Raw genomic sequence first — 18,159 nt, 5'->3', positions numbered from 1 at the left:
GCATACAGATCTACCACTGTTTGTTTGAGCTCCTTTTTTGTTGTTTATAGGATAGGTGGGTCTTTTTTTTTTGTAGGCCCACCTGAATAGTTGTATATAATTTTCTACGTCAACAAAGTTACAGGTTATGTGTTCCCATTTTTCTTTTTCTTTTTTAAATGGCAAATATCCAAACTTCAGTGAAATGGTTAAGGTACTCCAACTAGTTTGGTTTTTAATATATACTTTTCTATTAGTGGGTCCATGGTTTGCACAATCTAAATTTTCACTAGTAAATGGGTAAACTCTGTTTTAAGAAAAAGTTGGAACTATAACCCAAGAAGAAAAGAATTTCACATGCTTAATTAACTGCATTTCCCGTGTCCATGTGTGGTCCATATCTAGGTCAGATATGAGCTTGGTCCATTTTAATGTGACTCAATTGGGACTCATTTAAAAGTAGGTACAGGTCCATTCCAGTTGAGTTGATTGGGAGAAAACTTAGACCTGGCCCATTATAATTTCCATCAAACCTTTTTTGATCTAGATGCGCACCATTGGCCTAGACCCAGACCTAATATTTTCTCTTTGGCTCTAGTAACTTGTCACGTCGACTCGACCCATTTGCACCCCTAAACATGCTTAGTATTTATCTAATTGATTGTAAGAGTGACTATTCCAATTTTCTATGTTACCTTTCAACCTCTTACACATTTTTTTAATTTGCTAATCCAGGATTTAAAATATTAAAAAGAGAAAACTATTTCACTCACTTTTGAAAATATAAGAAGTGAAAGCTGTATTAGGAACTAACAATCAAATTCCTTCTCTTTTGCAGGGAATTTTCATAATTTTTCTTATTTTAAGCTCAGGTTGTTCCATAATGGCCCACTTAAATGATGACACTGGGACCCAATTCAATGTGATGGACTACGGCGCGATCGGCGATGGCGAAACGGATGATTCCGAAGTATAAATATTTTTTTCTACATTACCTGATTTTTCCGTAATTAATTAGGAAATCTATGATCATCATTACAATGATATGCACACAAGTATATGGTATTGTGTTTGTTCAAGTGGTGCCCATGTTTTGTAGATCCATACCGCTGGCCTGATTGAACACATCATGGATGGACTGATTGTCAAATATCTCACTCATTGAAAAATCCTAGCTGCTAATCTTTGGTCCTTTCACTTGAATATGGACCGTTGTTGCATACCTCTTCTCAACTTGTTAGTTTGAAGGCCTAAACTGAAGGGTTGGGATTGCCCAATAGACCAGCTTCTTGGTCATATCCATGGAGACCAATGTTCTCGATCATGAACTGTGGGTCCCACTTGCATAAACTAAAAACCCCCCATTTTCAAATTGTGCTTTGTGATTCCGGCCCATCAAACATGGAAAGTGGAACGGGGTATGTTGTGTGCATTTAGACTTCCTTCTGTGTAGTGGGTCCACCGAAGTGGGCCCATATAAAAAAACATATGGTTTTCATAAATTTTTTTTCCCATTTTAGGCATTTTTAAAGGCATGGTGGGCCACCTGCAACGCCCAAACACTCTCTCCTACAATGGTGGTCCCTCAGTTGAAGACTTTTCTCCTACACCCACCTGTAAAATTCCAGGGCCCGTGCCAATCTAGGAATGTTAAAGTTCAGGTACGCATGTACAGCTTATTCCATTGTGATCTTGTCCGTCCATTAGGTGAACCCCGCCATGTGGATATCACAGTTCAAAATCCGGGATGGTCCACTCATCAGGTGGGCTGTATTTGTTGAAAATAGTAGATGGCTGACCAAAAAAAAAAAAAAATCCTTTTCTGTATAGTTGTTTCATAAATTGGGTCCCACCTGATAATTGAAAATGGACAACCTGATGGATGGCTTGGATACATACAACAGCAAAAAATACTGCCCACTTGAGATGTATTTAACATTCCAGTCACCAAAAATGTACGCCACACGGGTGTAATAATCATGCTAAACCATTCATCAGGTGGGCCGCACCACAGAAAACAATGGACAATTAACAGATTGACTCAACGTACCTGTGTAGACCACACCATTAATGGATTGGCCAGAGACATATATTCCTTCTTTCTCAATTTCATTTACAAAATTTCATTGTATATGTGTGTATATATGCTTATTCATGGCCCAACTAATGCATGTTCGTAATGCGAATGTTACGTTTTAACTGTCCATTTTCTATATGATAACATTATGTTTTACTAGCAATAGATTGCCGATGACTAATTCGATGGTGTTCGTTTTCATGCATTTGAGCTTAGATTATTGGGAATATAACAGCACCGGGGACCATCGATGCATGGAAAGGACTTGACCCAGGCCAATGGCTGACGTTTCGGGGCGTGAATGGGCTCACAATAGGTGGTTGGGGTTTAATCAATGGCCGAGGGACCCAATGGTGGCGTCAGTCCTGCAGATACAACACAAAAGCCGTAAGAATTTTTTTCTCTTTTTTATATATAGATGGATGATCATCTACAAAGTAGGTTTTTTCTTTTTCAACTCTCATGTTCTTAGCTGAGTCATGACTCAGCCGAGTTGCACAGATTTTTTATCTTACTGGAATCGTGATCCTTTACTTGCCACCAATGGGTTTTTTCTATTTTACTGCATTGTAATTGGTCCACATCATCACTTATGTTGTTAGCACTGCTGCATTGAATGTAGTTTGTGATGATGTGGTCCAACCATATTGTAACAAACTAATTTTTTCTATTTGTGGAAAACAGAGGATCCAAATCTATATTTTAAACCTTGATCTTACACCATATTCCTAGGTAGCTTCTATTCATCATCTTTTTGTATTAACCAGTTTCATCTTTTGCAGGGATGCATCCCACAGGCACCAACGGTTAGTATTCCATTCCATTAAGTTCAGAGAGAGAGAGAGAGAGAGTATTCCATTCCATTAAGTTCAGAGAGAGAGAGAGAGTGTCCATGCAGATTTATTTGGACACATGAATAACTAGTTACAGTGACACATGTACTCTCTAATCAATCAATCTGTATCGTCCATTAGCTCAATGCCTACTTCATCCTCAGCATGAAAAAAAATAAATAAATAAATAAGCATCAGATTACTGTATCTATCAAAAATGGCCGTCTTTTTCTCATAACTATCCGAATGTGATTGTTAGCTTTAGCTGATGAAATTGGTTCTTGGGTACAAAGGTATTCCATGATACCCCTCAAATGGATGGTTCAGATTGCTTGTTGGAAGTATTTTCCATAAACAAATTTGTAAATCCATTTGAAATTCTGATCTCATGGCTACTTTTCTAGATTGACAAACAAACAAAAATTAGGTGCATTTTAGCATGAGCTAATAGAAATTTTCATTCATGTGCACCAGGTGCTCAGCTTCTTACATTGCACCCACGTCCGTTTAAAAGAATTGAGATTTGTGGACGGCCCAAACACTCACATCCTCGTTCAGAATTCACGCAGGTTTAACATTTCTGACATTTACATAAGTGCCCCTCAAGATAGCCCTAACACAGATGGTATCCACGTCCATGCCTCCCATCATGTTTACTTTGACCAGCTGGTTATTGGAACTGGTACTTTTACCATTTTGCCCATCTCATCTTTCTCCATTTTGATTATATTCCAGTACCAAAGTAAATTTATTTTATGATCCATTCCACGTGGGCAGGTGATGATTGCATTTCTATTGGAGATCGGACGTCTGATGTTAAGATTAGCCGTATTGGTTGTGGGCCCGGCCATGGTATAAGGTAAGCCTTCAGATGAAAAGGGTACTTTTGTCATTTTATAATGGATGAGATCTAGATCATTAATATGGTGGGCCTTGCCATTGATGATCACTTTAGGATATGAATGGACCACATATTGGAGTAGTGGAATTAGGGCTGTACACGAACCGAGTTAGCTTGGTTAGCTTGCTCGGCTCAACTCGAAAAAGCACAATTCGACTCAGTTCGAAACTGAGTTTGAGCTTACTTGAAAAAAATTTGAACCGAGTTCGAGCTGGCCTGAGCTCGACTCAACTCGAATCGAACTCGGATCAAACAGTTCAGTGACTCAGTTACTTTGATATTGATCTTGCTCACCAAGTGTTTGTTGAAATGACTCGACGAAGTGCGGGATGATGGCAAGGAAAGTATATATATGAAACAAATACTTTTTCTTCTTCTTCTTTTTTGACGTTGCCTGCAAGATGTTTGATGAAATACCTATAAACAGTTGCTATTGTTTTACATAAGTTGGAAATTGAAAGCGCACTCCATGTGTTTGTGAAAATACCGCACAGGTTCGATCTTGGCTCGAATTCGGTTCGAACTGGCCCAAGCTGCTGACCGAAGCGAGCCAAGCTAGCCAACTCGAAGACCAAGCCGAGCCGAGTTCAAGTTGGGGTCAGCTAGTGGCCGAGCCGAGTCGAGCTATCTCAAGCTTGACTCGGTTCAACTTGTGTAGACCTCTAAGTGGAAGACATTGAATATCGAATATGATTGCTTAAACTAGATAGGCTAGTTCCTCTATAAGTCTTGGAGAATAAGCTGTTATCCAAATGCTTTTGATACAAAGATTGTCCCTAGCCCACTGTAATGTGTGTGTGTGTGTGTGTTTGGCATCTAAACTATCAAGTGGGTTTGCTGCATCATGAAAGTTGGATGCTTGAAATATAGACAGAGTGGACCACTTGAATTTAAAAGTTTATAAATGGTTGTCAATTATTTTCTATGAAGTGATCTATCAAATAATTTAGTAAATTTCAAAAAAAAAAATATAATAAATCAATTAGTGTGATTTTCGCACTAAAACTTGTTTATAATGGTATGGAATAATTTTTGTACCATCCACGTGAGTTCTTAAAAGTATTGTGAATTCCCGTGTCAGCTTAGGCAAATTTCATGAAAATCTCCATAAATATTTATTCTATAAACCAGCTTCTTGATAATTTTTTGGTATTCAGGATCACATTTAAGGAATTACCATTCAACAAGATATGGTAAAAAATGGACAGTTATGAAAAAATGGCCAATATTTTTTTAGTAGGAATTTGGCATAATTGCCTACACTTGATAGCAAGAAAGTAATGGACAGTCCAATTGATGAATGGACTGTTAGATATGTGTAGATGCTTTGTGGGTATTTTTAACCTTGTACCTTCATTTCATTTTATTTTATTTTTTAAAGATATTAGGCTAGCTTATTTCATTTTGGGTTTTCCTAGTTTGGGAAAACAACACCACCTTATAGTTTCCATGAATTGAAGCTTGGACTCATTGGCAGTATTGGAAGCTTAGGGAAGGATCCTACATCTAAGGTATCTGTGAAGAACATTCATGTGAGTTATGCCAACTTCTATGGAACTACCAATGGAGCAAGGATTAAAACATGGCAGGTACTAAAACATGTACCAGTTTTGGATACTTAGGTTTTAAATGGTTGTTTTATTCTTTTATTCATCTTTATTCATCATTTTCGCTAATCTGAAACGTATACGGATGCGATTAGGCCTCATTGCTTCATACATTGTGGCCCACTAGACTGAGTGGACCACCCTAATTATTGGTCCATGATTCGGGTTTCACCTAATGGATTGTGTGGATCTTCAAATTTATGTGCAAATTTACTGAAGCTAGGCTGGACAAGCATGCATAATTAGAATACATTTTAAGTATCATCTCTCTTTATTAGATTGAATCCTTTTTTTTTCTTTTGTTAATTTTAATGTATTTCATGCTTAGGGGGCTCATGGATATGCAAGAAATATCTCGTTCCAGCATCTCAACTTTACCTGGGTGGACAACCCAATAATCATCGATCAATACTATTGCAATATATCTCATTCTTGCAAAAATCAGGTGTGAATACTACCAAATAATCTTCTCTTGTTTAATTCATTTAGGCCCGTTTGGATACTACTAAATAAGTAGCTTTTTAACTTATATAAGTTAATAAGTTAATTTGGTTATTAAATTTAAATAAGTAACTTTTTAGAAAAAGTAACTTATTTTTTATGAGTAATTTATTTCTTTTACTTTCATTGGTGACAGAGCAGCTTAAAAAATTGTTTAAAGTAATATGCTCTTTTCGGCCATGAAGTACCCCTTCCAAGTTCATGAGGGTGGACAATCATCCAATATATGAGTAGATGATATAGTGGGCCCGACATGATGATTGCCCATATTAAATTGGCCCCATATGATGGACGATCCAAATCAAATGAATGACCCACATCCAAAGCGTGCCCCCGCATGATAGGCAACCCATGTTGAAGGTGGGCTCCACATGATGGGAAATTAATAATGGTGAGCCCCACATAATGGATGATTCACATCAAGGTGGGCCCCACATGATGGACAATCCTCATCAAAGGTCAACTTAATGATGAGTGACCCATATCCAAGGCGGGTCCAGCATGATGGACGGTACACATCAAAGGTGGGCTCCAAATGATGGGCAGTGAATAATGAAGATAGACCCCACATAATGGATAATAACATTAATGGTGGGCAGCACATGATGGATGACTAACATGAAAGGTGAGCCCTACCTAATGAACTGTGCAAATTAAAGGTTCACCCTAATAATGAATGGCGCATAACAAAGATGGGCCCTACATGATGGATGGCCCACACCAAATCAAAGGTGGGCCTTGCATGATGGATGACCCACATCAAAGGTGGGTGTTGCATGATGGACGGCCCACATCAAAGGTAGGCCCTGCATGATGAACAACACTCATCAAAGGTGGGGCCACATAATGAACAATCTACATCAAATGTTGGCCTTACATGATAGATGGTGGATGTGAGGATAATCAAACAAACTTTTAGGATAATTTCTTATGATATTGGAAACCAAATATGCTTTTTCTACTTTTTGTATGATAAGGATATTGTTTGTCAAACATATTTACCCGTTGATTAAGTAGAAACCAATATAAGCTACTTATAGCATAAGTAACTTATGTTAAATAACTTAGGATCCAAGTGCCCCGTTAATGTGGTATGGAAAGAGAAAATTAAAGCTATTAACCATTGTTTCAATTAATGGACCATAGAGTCCTATTGGTCCAGCTGGAACTAGACTTCTCCAGTTCTTTCCTATTCAAACCTTTCTGATATCAAAGAAACCGGCCAAATAGACAAGCCCTGCTAAACTCTTGGAAAGCTGTATTTGAAAAAAGATAAAACTAACTATGAAAATGAATTTTCATTTCAAAGGTTTTACCATTTAAAAGAAAAAAAAAAACAGTTCTGATTTATTTTTCCTAAGAGCTCCTGATAAACGTCAAGACAACTCTTGTCATTTGACCATTGATCTTTTAATACTTCCAATAAAAACTACAGTTTAAACCAAACAATAAAATACTACTGGATTCTATAATTTTCCATTTCCCGGCCTATTCAACAGGCATTTTTCCTATCCGCTTTTTGGATTATCTTTATTCAAATAGATCATTAGAAAATCCACCAATAATATATTTATGTAGCGAATGTTGTCTCGGAAACTCGAGTCGACATGCCAAAGACTAAAATATTTATAAATCTTAAATACTAAATATTAGCTCCTCATGGAGCTCAAGACTTATTTAAAATATTTATAAATTTTAAATACAAACACATTACTTGAGAACCATACCTAACTTGTCTTTTCCTTCTAACTTGTATTTATCTTCTAATTTGTAATTCTTTGCAATTGGATGTTGGCAAAGACGGATGGCGTTAAAATCAGTGATGTGAGCTACAGGAATGTATATGGAACTTCAACAACGGATGTCGCCATTAACTTCATGTGCAGCGAGACTGTTGCATGCACTGGTATTAATGTGGAGAATGTACAGCTAAAATCCGCCATCGGTGAAAAGCAGACTTCGTCTTACTGTCTCAATGCCTATGGAAGTAGTAATGGAATCATCAAACCACATGTTCCGTGCCTCACACGTGAATGATATCATCATATGATTTTCCTGCAGTGTTTGTTTGTATTGGAAAAATCAAGTTAATATATGAAGAGCCATTTCTTCAACTATTTCATGATGTTATTATTATCTTCTTCTTCTTTATTTATTTATTTTAAATATAATATAGACTGGATGAGACAGTTGAAATTTGCGTGAGGAGAGATGTGATGATCTTCATGGAATAATTACTATGAATTCACGCACCTCTCTAGATCCTCAGAGAGCTTCCTGCAATCCACAAGCCTTTAAATAATGAGCTCAAATTTAGGATGAAGTTTTAGTCTTAGAATCTAACTCAAATACCCTAAAAACATAAATTACTATAATTAGTAAACTTATTATTTATAGATGGTTTATATTCATACTACTTGGTTTTTGGTCAAAAAATAGTAAATGTCCAATTTATCCCAGCCGCGTTACTCTCGTAACTTTTCGAAGCCTTTTTCATGTTGGGCACAAAAGTTATTCTTTAACTAAAACTTACAATTTATAATAAGAACAAAAATAAATAAGACTTTTAACTGTCAATATGATAAAATCCCTCAAATCCAGCATGGGCAACCCGCATAGCAGGGTTAGTTGGCTTAAGTAGCTTCTATATCTTAAAATCATATATGATAGGTTGAAAAACTATCCCGGCTTGTGAGGTAAGACCGATTTTAAGGTTGTGATGGTTCGGATCATTTTCGCCTCTGATCGGGCCATCTCTGGTCCATCTTTGCCATGAAAGTGTCTACGACCTGCTCTACATCACGAATCAAATTAGATTTGAATGGGCCAGTTTATCCGGACATTTCATGGAAAAAAAAAAATGTAGCCATGGTGAAAATCAGGCCATTTCACCAGATCTGTACACCAGTCGAGCTAGCACTGGATTTGTAGCCTAAGATAGACGGTTAAGAATAGAGAAACAACAACAACAGTCCACATTTAACTGAAAAATGTCCAGATACTGATCCTAGAGACTTTGGAGGCATTTTCCACCAACAATCAGGACTCAACTTACCAGTGGTCTGGAATAAAGATCAATGGGCCCAACCCGTGATACTTTGCAGAGATGCAGCCACGTGTCATATGATTCTGTGCCCTCTATATCATTTCTTCCAACTGTTCAATGATCGAAGTGGCCCCACCGTCAATGGTCCAGATCCAAAAATAAAATAAAAAAATCTCCCAGATGGACATCTAGGAGATCTTTGATGCATGGTCCATGCACAGGGCGGTGAGGCCCATCAAATCAACGGTTTGATCATTGAACCATGTGTCCCACTTGTATAAAACTGAAGGACGGGATTGCCTACTGAGTAATTCAGAGCGCTACCGTGATGTATGTGTCTTATCCCCGCCGTCCATCCGTTTTATCAGGTGGCCCCCACAAGGCCATTTTGGTCATTTCAGTCATCGGAAAGACTACTTGGAATTTTAAGCAAGAGGGATTATGTTTCAAAACCAAAGAGCCTCCAATAAACTCACCCTCACCCGCCCTTTTTCTTCGCTCATGCTTCAAAAAACCGTTGAAACATGAAAAGCAATGACCGGTGCAACGGTCTTCTCCTCCAGCAAAAATTCAAGCATCTAAAGCAATTCAAGGAATTCCATGCCCACCTCCTCAAATCCCTTCTCCCTCATGAAAACCCACTTCCCATTGGCCGCCTCGTATCTGTTGCCGCACTCTCCAGCGATCCCACTATCTTCGACTATGCCCGTTTGATCTTCCGAAATCTGGCCCATCACAACACTTTCATGTACAATAACATGATCAGAGGCTATCTCCAAATGCATGCACCGATTTCTGCCATCTCCTGTTATCTCGACATGTTAAGATATGGCCTTCCCGCTAATAACTACACTTTCCCGCCATTGATTAAAGCTTGCACTCTCCTGTTTCTCTCTTCTTCGTTGTCGATTGGCCGTTTGGTACATGCCCATGTCGTGAAATTTGGGTTTTCAGATGATGGTTTCACCCAAAGTGCACTCATTGAGTTCTACTCGTCTGTGCTTGATTTGGGTTGTGCAAAGAAACTGTTTGATGGGAGTTTGAGAAGAGATGTGGTATTGTGGACAGCGATGATCGATGGATATGCCAAGAGTGGCGATGTCAAGAAGGCTAGAGAGCTGTTTGAAGAAATGCCAGAAAGGAACACAATATCATGGAGTGTCATGATCGCCGGGTATTCACGGGTCAGTAATTTCGAGGAGGCGCTCTGTCTCTTTCAACAGATGCAAGAGGTGGGGAGAAGGCCGAATGAATCAATACTTGTTAGCATCCTCACTAGTTGTGCACATCTTGGAGCTCTCACACAAGGGCTATGGGTCCACTCATACGTGAAGCTGCACAGGCTCGATTCCAATCCGATCTTGGGAACTGCATTGGTGGACATGTATGCAAAATGCGGTTGCATTGAGTCGGCAATGTCAGTTTTTGAGGATATCTCAGAGAAGGACGTTGGGGCATGGAATGCAATCATCTCAGGAGTCGCAATGAATGGCAATGCCAAGAAATCACTCAAGTTATTCAATAAGATGAACATGAACGGGTCACAACCCAATGAAGTAACATTCATTGCCGTCCTTAGTGCATGTGCTCATGCAGGTTTGATTGAGGAGGGCCGTGAATTGTTTGATCAAATGAAAACGGTCTATGGGGTTGAGCCAAGACTCGAGCATCATGCATGTATGGTTGACCTTTTCGCCCGAGCTGGGCGCATAGAGGAAGCTGAGAAGTTTGTAGAAGAAAAGATGGGAGGCTTTGCAGGTGGGGATGCTAATGTATGGGGAGCTCTATTTAGTGCTTGTAGAATATATGGAAATGTTGAAGTTGGAAATAGAGTTTGGGAAAAGTTGGCTAAGTTGAGATCAGCTGATTGTGGTACATATGTGCTTTTATATAACATGTATAGGGAAGCTGGATGGGAAATGGAGGCCAATAGAGTTAGGGGATTGATAACAGAGGAAGGACTGAAGAAGAAACCGGGTTGTAGTTTGATAGAGGTTGATGGTGCAGTTGATGAATTTATTGCAGGTGATTTTTCCCATCCACAGGCAAGAGAGATATTGGAAGTGGTTGATTCTTTGGTTAACATCATGAAATCGGAGGGATTGTGTTTGTGACTGATACACAGATCTTGTTCTGTATTATTTGATAGAGTTATTTGATAACATCACATAGTATGATGATCTATCCATATGAACACAGCCACTTCAAACATGGCAAACATGTTACCTCAATCCAAAAATAAAACAAAAAAGGTCCAAGTCATTGGTCCCATCATTCATGGGCATAGCCCCAAAAGCAGATTGATTGGATGATCCTAGACTCTGACAAACTCTTTTTTGTTGAATTTAGACAGCTGATTCTTTTTATCATCCATTTATTTGCTGCCAATCAGACAAGATCATCCATTCATTGTGATTTTAGTATTGTCACCCATCAATAAGGGGGGCCCAAGTTCAAATGGGTAGAATTGTACACATGAATGGTGGCTGTGCGTGTGTGTGGATCATCCTACTCAACTGGAGTGTCAAGTAATTCCTCTATTATAATCTAGAACCGTAGATCACAGGTAATCACCTGTACCAAAGTGTAACTAAAGATATGTCTGACATTGTTCTTGATTCTTTTGAAACTAGCAGGTGTGTAGATTTGAATCTGATGTTAGAATCGACAAAAACAACTTTTTTGTATTAAAAATACATATCGTTGCTTACATTAAAGATAATGTCTCTCTGCTATTATATATTCTGCTGAATGACTTGAACCCAAAATAGTTATATGCATAACGATACTCTCACTGCAGCATGGACATCTTGTCCCTTGCATTTGGAAATATCAGTGAACTGAAAATCCCTGTCAACTCCGAAGACCAAGTAGAATAGGAAATAAAGGTATAGATTTTCTATCGAACGAACACTAGAAGAACAAGCAACCTAGGAGTCATTCAGGTTTTAATTGAATAAATGCACCTCTTCCTAGGTAATTCACAGTCGACGGAAGGAATGTTACTCACCTTTGCAAAGAGCATAATGCTATTTTTCAAACTTCATGAATATATTCACCATTTTATACATAATAGGAGTCTTTCTTTAGTTTCCCTATACACATCCAATTTCCTCATTGATATGCTGCTTTCATATATTAAAAGAAAAGGAACATAGAGAGGACCATCAGTGCTCTATATTTCACATGATTCTATATTTCACACGATTCAGAACGACCAAAGATTGTGTAACGGTTGTTTGCGACATTGTCGTATACAAAATCCCTCAGGAACCTGCAACAGTCAATAAACAAGAAAAACGGAACAGCCATAATGAGCAAGATCTCATTCGTCAGGACACTGTAGCATACTGAAGAAAGATACACACATGCATATATATAGCTGTATCTGTGATATGAGGAGAAGGTGCTTACAGAGGTACAAGCTGTAAAAAGAGTGCAAGTTGAGGGAAGGGGAGATCAAGATATTCCATTATCTTCAGTACTGCTTCTGATTTGATATATGATCTGCGGCCAACCATAGATGTTCAGATACCAACTTATATTTTTTGCTTCAACACTCAAAGATGGAGTCATACTCATGTCTGGTACTTCGATCACTTGGAGAAATTTAAAAAGAAAATAGAAAGAAAGAAAGAAAGATATATCCATGCTTCTCAAATATTAAGTTTCGAACCATTGTCATTTCATATTCAAGTAATATAGTTGCTAACGCGACAGGACATGCACTCACTAAGGATGTGTATTTCAATCATCATTATTGAAATAAAAAATTTAAAATTCAAATCCTACAATTTGACTTTCCACCCAAAGACACTTATGAGCCAAGGTTCATGTTGATCCTGCTTAACAAAAATATACACAGGTGGCACATCTCAATAGAAATGTATCATAGATTAGAGATTTGCAGTTGCTAATGGTTACAGGTTAGTTTAATTTATGGACATTGCTGATCGAAGACAGATGAAATGGAATTGGAGACAATTTAAAAGGACTACTAATTTCTACCATCTGATTGTTCACAGAAAGATGTCACAGAATTAGATCAGGGTTAATTTGGCCATATCTTTATTTACATACTTAAAGAACATACTTCATTTGTATTCAAAGAAAAAACTGAAATAAAAAATAAAAATAAAAAATTATGATTTGCAGTTTGCATTGCAACACCTTCGCGTTTTCACAATTAGATTCAGATTCATGAACATTGATTTTAACTGTAAAAGAAAACATGATGGTTTGTTTTCTATATAATCCAAAGATGCTTTCTGCCTATAGCACTACACATCTGCAATTTTGAAGGGAAATGTTTCTACCTGTCCTTTTCAACAAGCACGACACTGGAAATATCATCAGGGGACCTTCCAGATCTCTGCAGCAATTTCTTGCCTGATTCACTCTGGAGTGCTTCATACCTGATTGTTCTGTCAAAGGACAATAATGGCAATAAAGGTATCAGCTCTTTTGCTGCACCACTGCAAAAAAATATAGTTTTAAGGGAATGAAACATGGAAGGAAATCTAGAGAACTTCAAACCAAAATGAGTAGATATCGTGTTGACACTATCCATAGAAAGACACTGAGGCTGCATATTTTTCTAGGAAAGCTGGGTTCCAAGGCCTCAAGGTTGAAACACCCCTTGTTACCATTGAGCTACGGGCTCGAACCCTAAAATTCAATGGAAACTGAGGCTGCATTTGGATGCACAAGCGAATTGAATTGAGAACATTCATTTTAATTAGTAGCCCTTGAATTGCAGTTACGTTTTTTTCAAGCCCGACATGGAAGTAATGCTGTGCAAATTGCAATATTGTTATTCCCACCATATTAATAATTGCAATTCAATTCAACAGTGCATCCAAACGTACCCTTCAGTTTAATCAAGGAATGGAAACAGAAGGTAAAGAAGTTTGGGCTCTGTGCAAAGAGAGACTCCAGTTTTTTAGAATAAGGTCTCATCAGCTCAAGTTATTAAAGGATTCTCCAAATGATTATCAACCAGGCACTCTCAAAGCAGGAGTTTCAAGGTTTCTCTAAGGTGGATCTTCCAGGGAATTGGGGTGTTTGTATTTGTATGCTTGCTGGCAGTTTGGTTTTAGATTATTTTCTTTTTCTTTTTCTTTTTCTTTTTTACCAAGCTTGTGTTTGGCCTGATTTTTTAGTGACGGGAGGGTCGGGCATGCTCTTCATGATAAACTGCTTATTTTCATTTAATAAAATCATAAATTTTCTTGAAAAAAAAAAAAAGAAATTTAAGACAAAATGGTAATGAACTTTCCAAGTAGCAGTGTAATCGCAGCTACCCTTCTGACTCGAAAGTAGCACAATTGCAATTTGGAGTTTGGGCCAACGTGCATGCTAGAGAGGAAGTTACAATTTGCTTATTTCCACTTTATTAGATAATTGCAATACAAGTGCATCCAAACACTCCCCAAGTAACTAAAACTTTAATAAAAGACTCCAAACTGTATGCTGCAGCCAGAGTAAGATTCAGTCAAGCATAGGAAAACAGCCCACATGGTTAAAATCATTCAACTGACCTATTATGATCGTTAGCACGCACAAATCTCACACCCCCATTACATAAGTTACAAACACCTGTCACAAAAAGTAAATTGTACATCAGAACGACTTGTCAAGGCAATATATATCAGATATAGAATATCGCCACATACTTTTCTCTGCAACCATGTATCTAAAATTTTCTTTTGGGGTTTTTAATCTCAGTATTTCGCTCGCTAGAGTTTCATAAATCATGCCTACTGAAACAGAACTTTGACTATGTTTATGACAAAATGCATTTCTACAACTGCTCTCTCCAAGATCCAATGTAGACATTGTGGCAAAAGTATGGGTGAAAAAACATATCATCTAGCAGAAACAAATATCTCACAAAAAATTGAAGATTCCAATAGCCACATCAATGTCTGCCCTCACAAGTATCGAAATGATAGCTTACATGGTTTCATCTTCTGAAATTTTTTATCATTATTCCTATGGCGTCCATACTCCATTGCCCCTCTGGTTTGAGACCTCTCAAGTCCAAAACGGAAGGTATTTTCAATATATTTATGTTGCATCTCCATATGAGAGAGATGGATGCATGGTACTCATCTCCAAATGGAATCATGTGCTTTCCACTTAAGATTAGTGTTAAAATAATTAAGCTGGTTATCAATTTTATATGGACAAATCAACAGGAATTGTAATTTATATACATTTAGAATATATGAAAGATGAAGTATAGGAACATTGTTCGATCTCGCAATCTTCTCTATCAAAAATCAACTCCCTTGGATCAGGCCTTTACAATTTCAGATGGTAAGGGGTTTGGATTTCATTTTTTTATGGCATGTGTATTTGTTGAATAATTTTGAATTATATGTGCTCTTTCTGTACTTCTTTTTTCTTCCCTACAAGCTGGGGCTGTCAATGGACCCAGGCCAGGAAATATCAAATTTTTTAACAGGACAAGCCCAACCAGTTCAAAATCTGGCACAAACCAACCCCCAAGCCTGACCTGCTGACCACTTGACTATTAGCTTATGTACTCAACTCCCTGTTTGCATCTATTTTCATTCACTAACAACACTCAAGTTTTCATCTATTTTCATTCACAAACAACATTCAGCAGCCATATACATTTCTCAGATTGCACATCCACACGCACGCACAGATAAAAACATGCATATAGAAGAATGAAGGCATATTTACCTCCATTAGATGTATGAGAACTCACCTACCTACTTGACTACCCTTACCTACCTACAAGCATCCATACATACATACATGTAACAGATGCATTTGTATCTCCCTAAGTTGTATCATTCAACCAGACACTGCCTCCATAGAAACCAACCTACAGACAGATACGTATGTACGTCCGTCACCTTAAGGTGTATGAAATAACTACTTCGGCGTTTACCTACATGCCTATGTACATACATCACTACATATATATCTTCTTAAGTCACTGACACAAGAAAGAAGAACATAGGATATGATCACCTACAACTGGTAGCATGTTAGCTTAATGCATAACCTGCCTATCATGCCAATGCATGTATAGAACATCTAGGCAGTGAATAAGGCGGCCCGCACCATGAAGATCACCTGGCCCAGAATCAGGCCAGTCCACTCATCAGTAAGGTTACCATATACGACAATGAACGGTCTAGATCACCCAACGGTCTGATTGAATTTATAAGTGTGGCCCTTTCACCTTATGCACAACTGATACCTCCCTTCCTTGTATTGTACAGCTAGAATTTTTCTGCTACTTATCTTTCTCCTTGCATAAATACTAGCATGCAAATGCTGCATTGCTTACCTCATACATCGAAACATGTCGATCCGGACCATCCAAATCAGAGGAATCCTTGTGGATGGAGCATAGCCCAAGAATCACTCTGACTAATGAGAAGAGATCGCAAGTTCTAACCATCCAATTGATGGCTGTTAAAAGTAAAATGATCGGTTGTCCAAGCGGAGATCAGATGGTTGAGATTGTTCGATCAGTATGAATTTCAGGCTGTGCACCATCTGCGATGAAGGCCAAGATTTGAACGGTTCAGATTGCGGTGCGGTTGATTAAGACACCAGAACCTGAAAACAGTGGTGAACTATCACCCTAATCTTGAGTGGGGAATGAGGTTAACATGCGCAACTGTAGTTTAAACAACTGAAAACCATTGGGAAGAGCGAAAGGCGTTTTGATCAAAGTCATTTGAGTTGCTGCTGCTAGAGGGTTATGCTTGGGTATGCGCAGGCTAATCCCCTAGACCACGCAGGCGTAAATTTAGAATTGAAAGAGGAAATCATGCTAGAATGAGCTAGCTCACCATCGAATAGCATGATAGGCCTAGAATCCTCTTCGAAGAAGCTGGAAGTGGTCTTCACCCAATCGACTGCATCGTCTCGAGTAGGAGAGAGAGTGGCGGAGGGAGGACGGCAAGGACGCCTTCTATTTTGCGCAGGTGGTGACACGTGTAATCGTGCGCACCAAGACGGAAGGACGAGAGCCATTCAAATCTCTCCGCAATTTCACGATTTTTTATTTTTTTTTTTGCCGTTTTTATATAGCTCGGACAAAAGGAGAGGAAAGGTGGGGAGGTTTGATAACGGCACTACAGCTTGTGGTGCCGCACCACACCAAGTGTCGTGGCCATACTCGTACGTTGAGTCAGACCGTCTGTGGTCCATATCCCAACGGTCTGCCGTATCTGATGAGGGGACGGGCCTGATTTTTCTGCCAGGTGATGTTCATTTCCGAGCCTTTTGTTTTCCTCATGTGGTTTTACCACTTTAATGGCCGGTCTGGAACGCGAGATTAAATGGTGTGAAATGGCATTAGATTGAATTAACAGTACTGCAGGTGGGCAGGACCAGACTGGACTCGGCAAATCCGACTCAACCTGAACCGAATGTCAGGGTCAGATTCGGATCAAGTAGACCCACCCATATTCGAATCCCGTGTGAGTCGAGTTCGGGTCACCTGGTAACCTGATCTGCAGATCCGATCCAATCTGAATCCCGACTCAGAACGAAATTGGGTAGTATATATTAAACTTTTTTATTTTTTACTTTTACCATTTTATCTACCCTAATCCTACCCGTGCCGGCGCTGCATCGAACCCGATCGGAATGCATGCCAGCCAGTAGCCCAACACCCAATCTTTACCGTTCATTGTCATCCATTCATCAGGTATGTTGATTTTTTTAGGTTTTTATTTTGTGTTTTTTGGGGCTCGGTATATCAAGTGTAGGTAGCTAGTGGCCCGCCCTAGCTCGGGACCTTGAGTGCAGGCTGTTGGTGGTCCGGCCAAGATCGGGACCTCGGTCGTGGCCCGCCCTGGTTCTGGATGAATGCGGATTAGCTACTAAAATGGGCCCCACTATGATGTATTTGTTGTGTCCACACCATCCGCCCTGGCTCGACCTAGTGGCCCATCCATCCATTTGGAGAGATCATTTTAGTGCATGAGCTAAAAAATGAGTTAGAACCAAAGCTCCAGCGGACCCCACCACCAAAAATAGTGGGGACAGTACATCACGTCAACATATGGTGACCCAATCTGAACCGTAGCCAACTCGATCCAAGTCCATATCTCTGACCAAGTCGGACTCGGTTCGGATCAGCCCAGCCAAGATCCGGTTTGGATCGAGTCAGGCCCGCTGGACTCGGTCCCAAGTCAGATCGAGTTCGAGTCGGGGTT

At 39.0% G+C, this 18,159-nt stretch overlaps 3 protein-coding genes across 3 annotated transcripts in view; 2 read left to right on the top strand and 1 right to left on the bottom strand.

The window, feature by feature from the left end:
- The window catches only part of LOC131248806 (probable polygalacturonase At3g15720), a 34,307-nt gene extending 26,372 nt beyond the window's left edge, over positions 1–7,935 (top strand). The window contains exons 10-15 of the mRNA XM_058249273.1: positions 818–949; positions 2,839–2,862; positions 3,364–3,571; positions 3,667–3,748; positions 5,268–5,379; positions 7,699–7,935. Of these exons, the coding sequence (XP_058105256.1) occupies positions 818–949; positions 2,839–2,862; positions 3,364–3,571; positions 3,667–3,748; positions 5,268–5,379; positions 7,699–7,935 (795 nt within the window). The remainder of the gene's footprint in view (positions 1–817; positions 950–2,838; positions 2,863–3,363; positions 3,572–3,666; positions 3,749–5,267; positions 5,380–7,698) is intronic.
- Positions 7,936–9,423: 1,488 nt separating this feature from the next.
- LOC131256208 (pentatricopeptide repeat-containing protein At5g06540-like) lies at positions 9,424–11,670 on the top strand. Its single transcript, XM_058257225.1, has one exon. It carries the CDS (start codon positions 9,469–9,471, stop codon positions 11,056–11,058), a length of 1,590 nt encoding a protein of 529 aa, XP_058113208.1. The 5' UTR covers positions 9,424–9,468; the 3' UTR covers positions 11,059–11,670.
- A 466-nt stretch (positions 11,671–12,136) lies between these two features.
- LOC131256217 (DCC family protein At1g52590, chloroplastic) lies at positions 12,137–17,029 on the bottom strand. Its single transcript, XM_058257232.1, has 5 exons — positions 16,786–17,029; positions 14,485–14,542; positions 13,261–13,368; positions 12,359–12,451; positions 12,137–12,218 (listed from the first exon to the last, which is right to left on the bottom strand). The coding sequence occupies exons 1-5, from the start codon at positions 16,967–16,969 to the stop codon at positions 12,137–12,139; spliced, it is 525 nt and encodes a 174-aa protein (XP_058113215.1). The 5' UTR covers positions 16,970–17,029.
- Positions 17,030–18,159: the final 1,130 nt, after the last annotated feature.

This window comes from Magnolia sinica, chromosome 1 (genome assembly GCF_029962835.1).
Source record: "Magnolia sinica isolate HGM2019 chromosome 1, MsV1, whole genome shotgun sequence".
NCBI lineage: Eukaryota > Viridiplantae > Streptophyta > Magnoliopsida > Magnoliales > Magnoliaceae > Magnolia > Magnolia sinica.
Note: the sequence above shows the minus strand (reverse complement) of the source record. Positions and strands in the feature narration are given on the sequence as shown.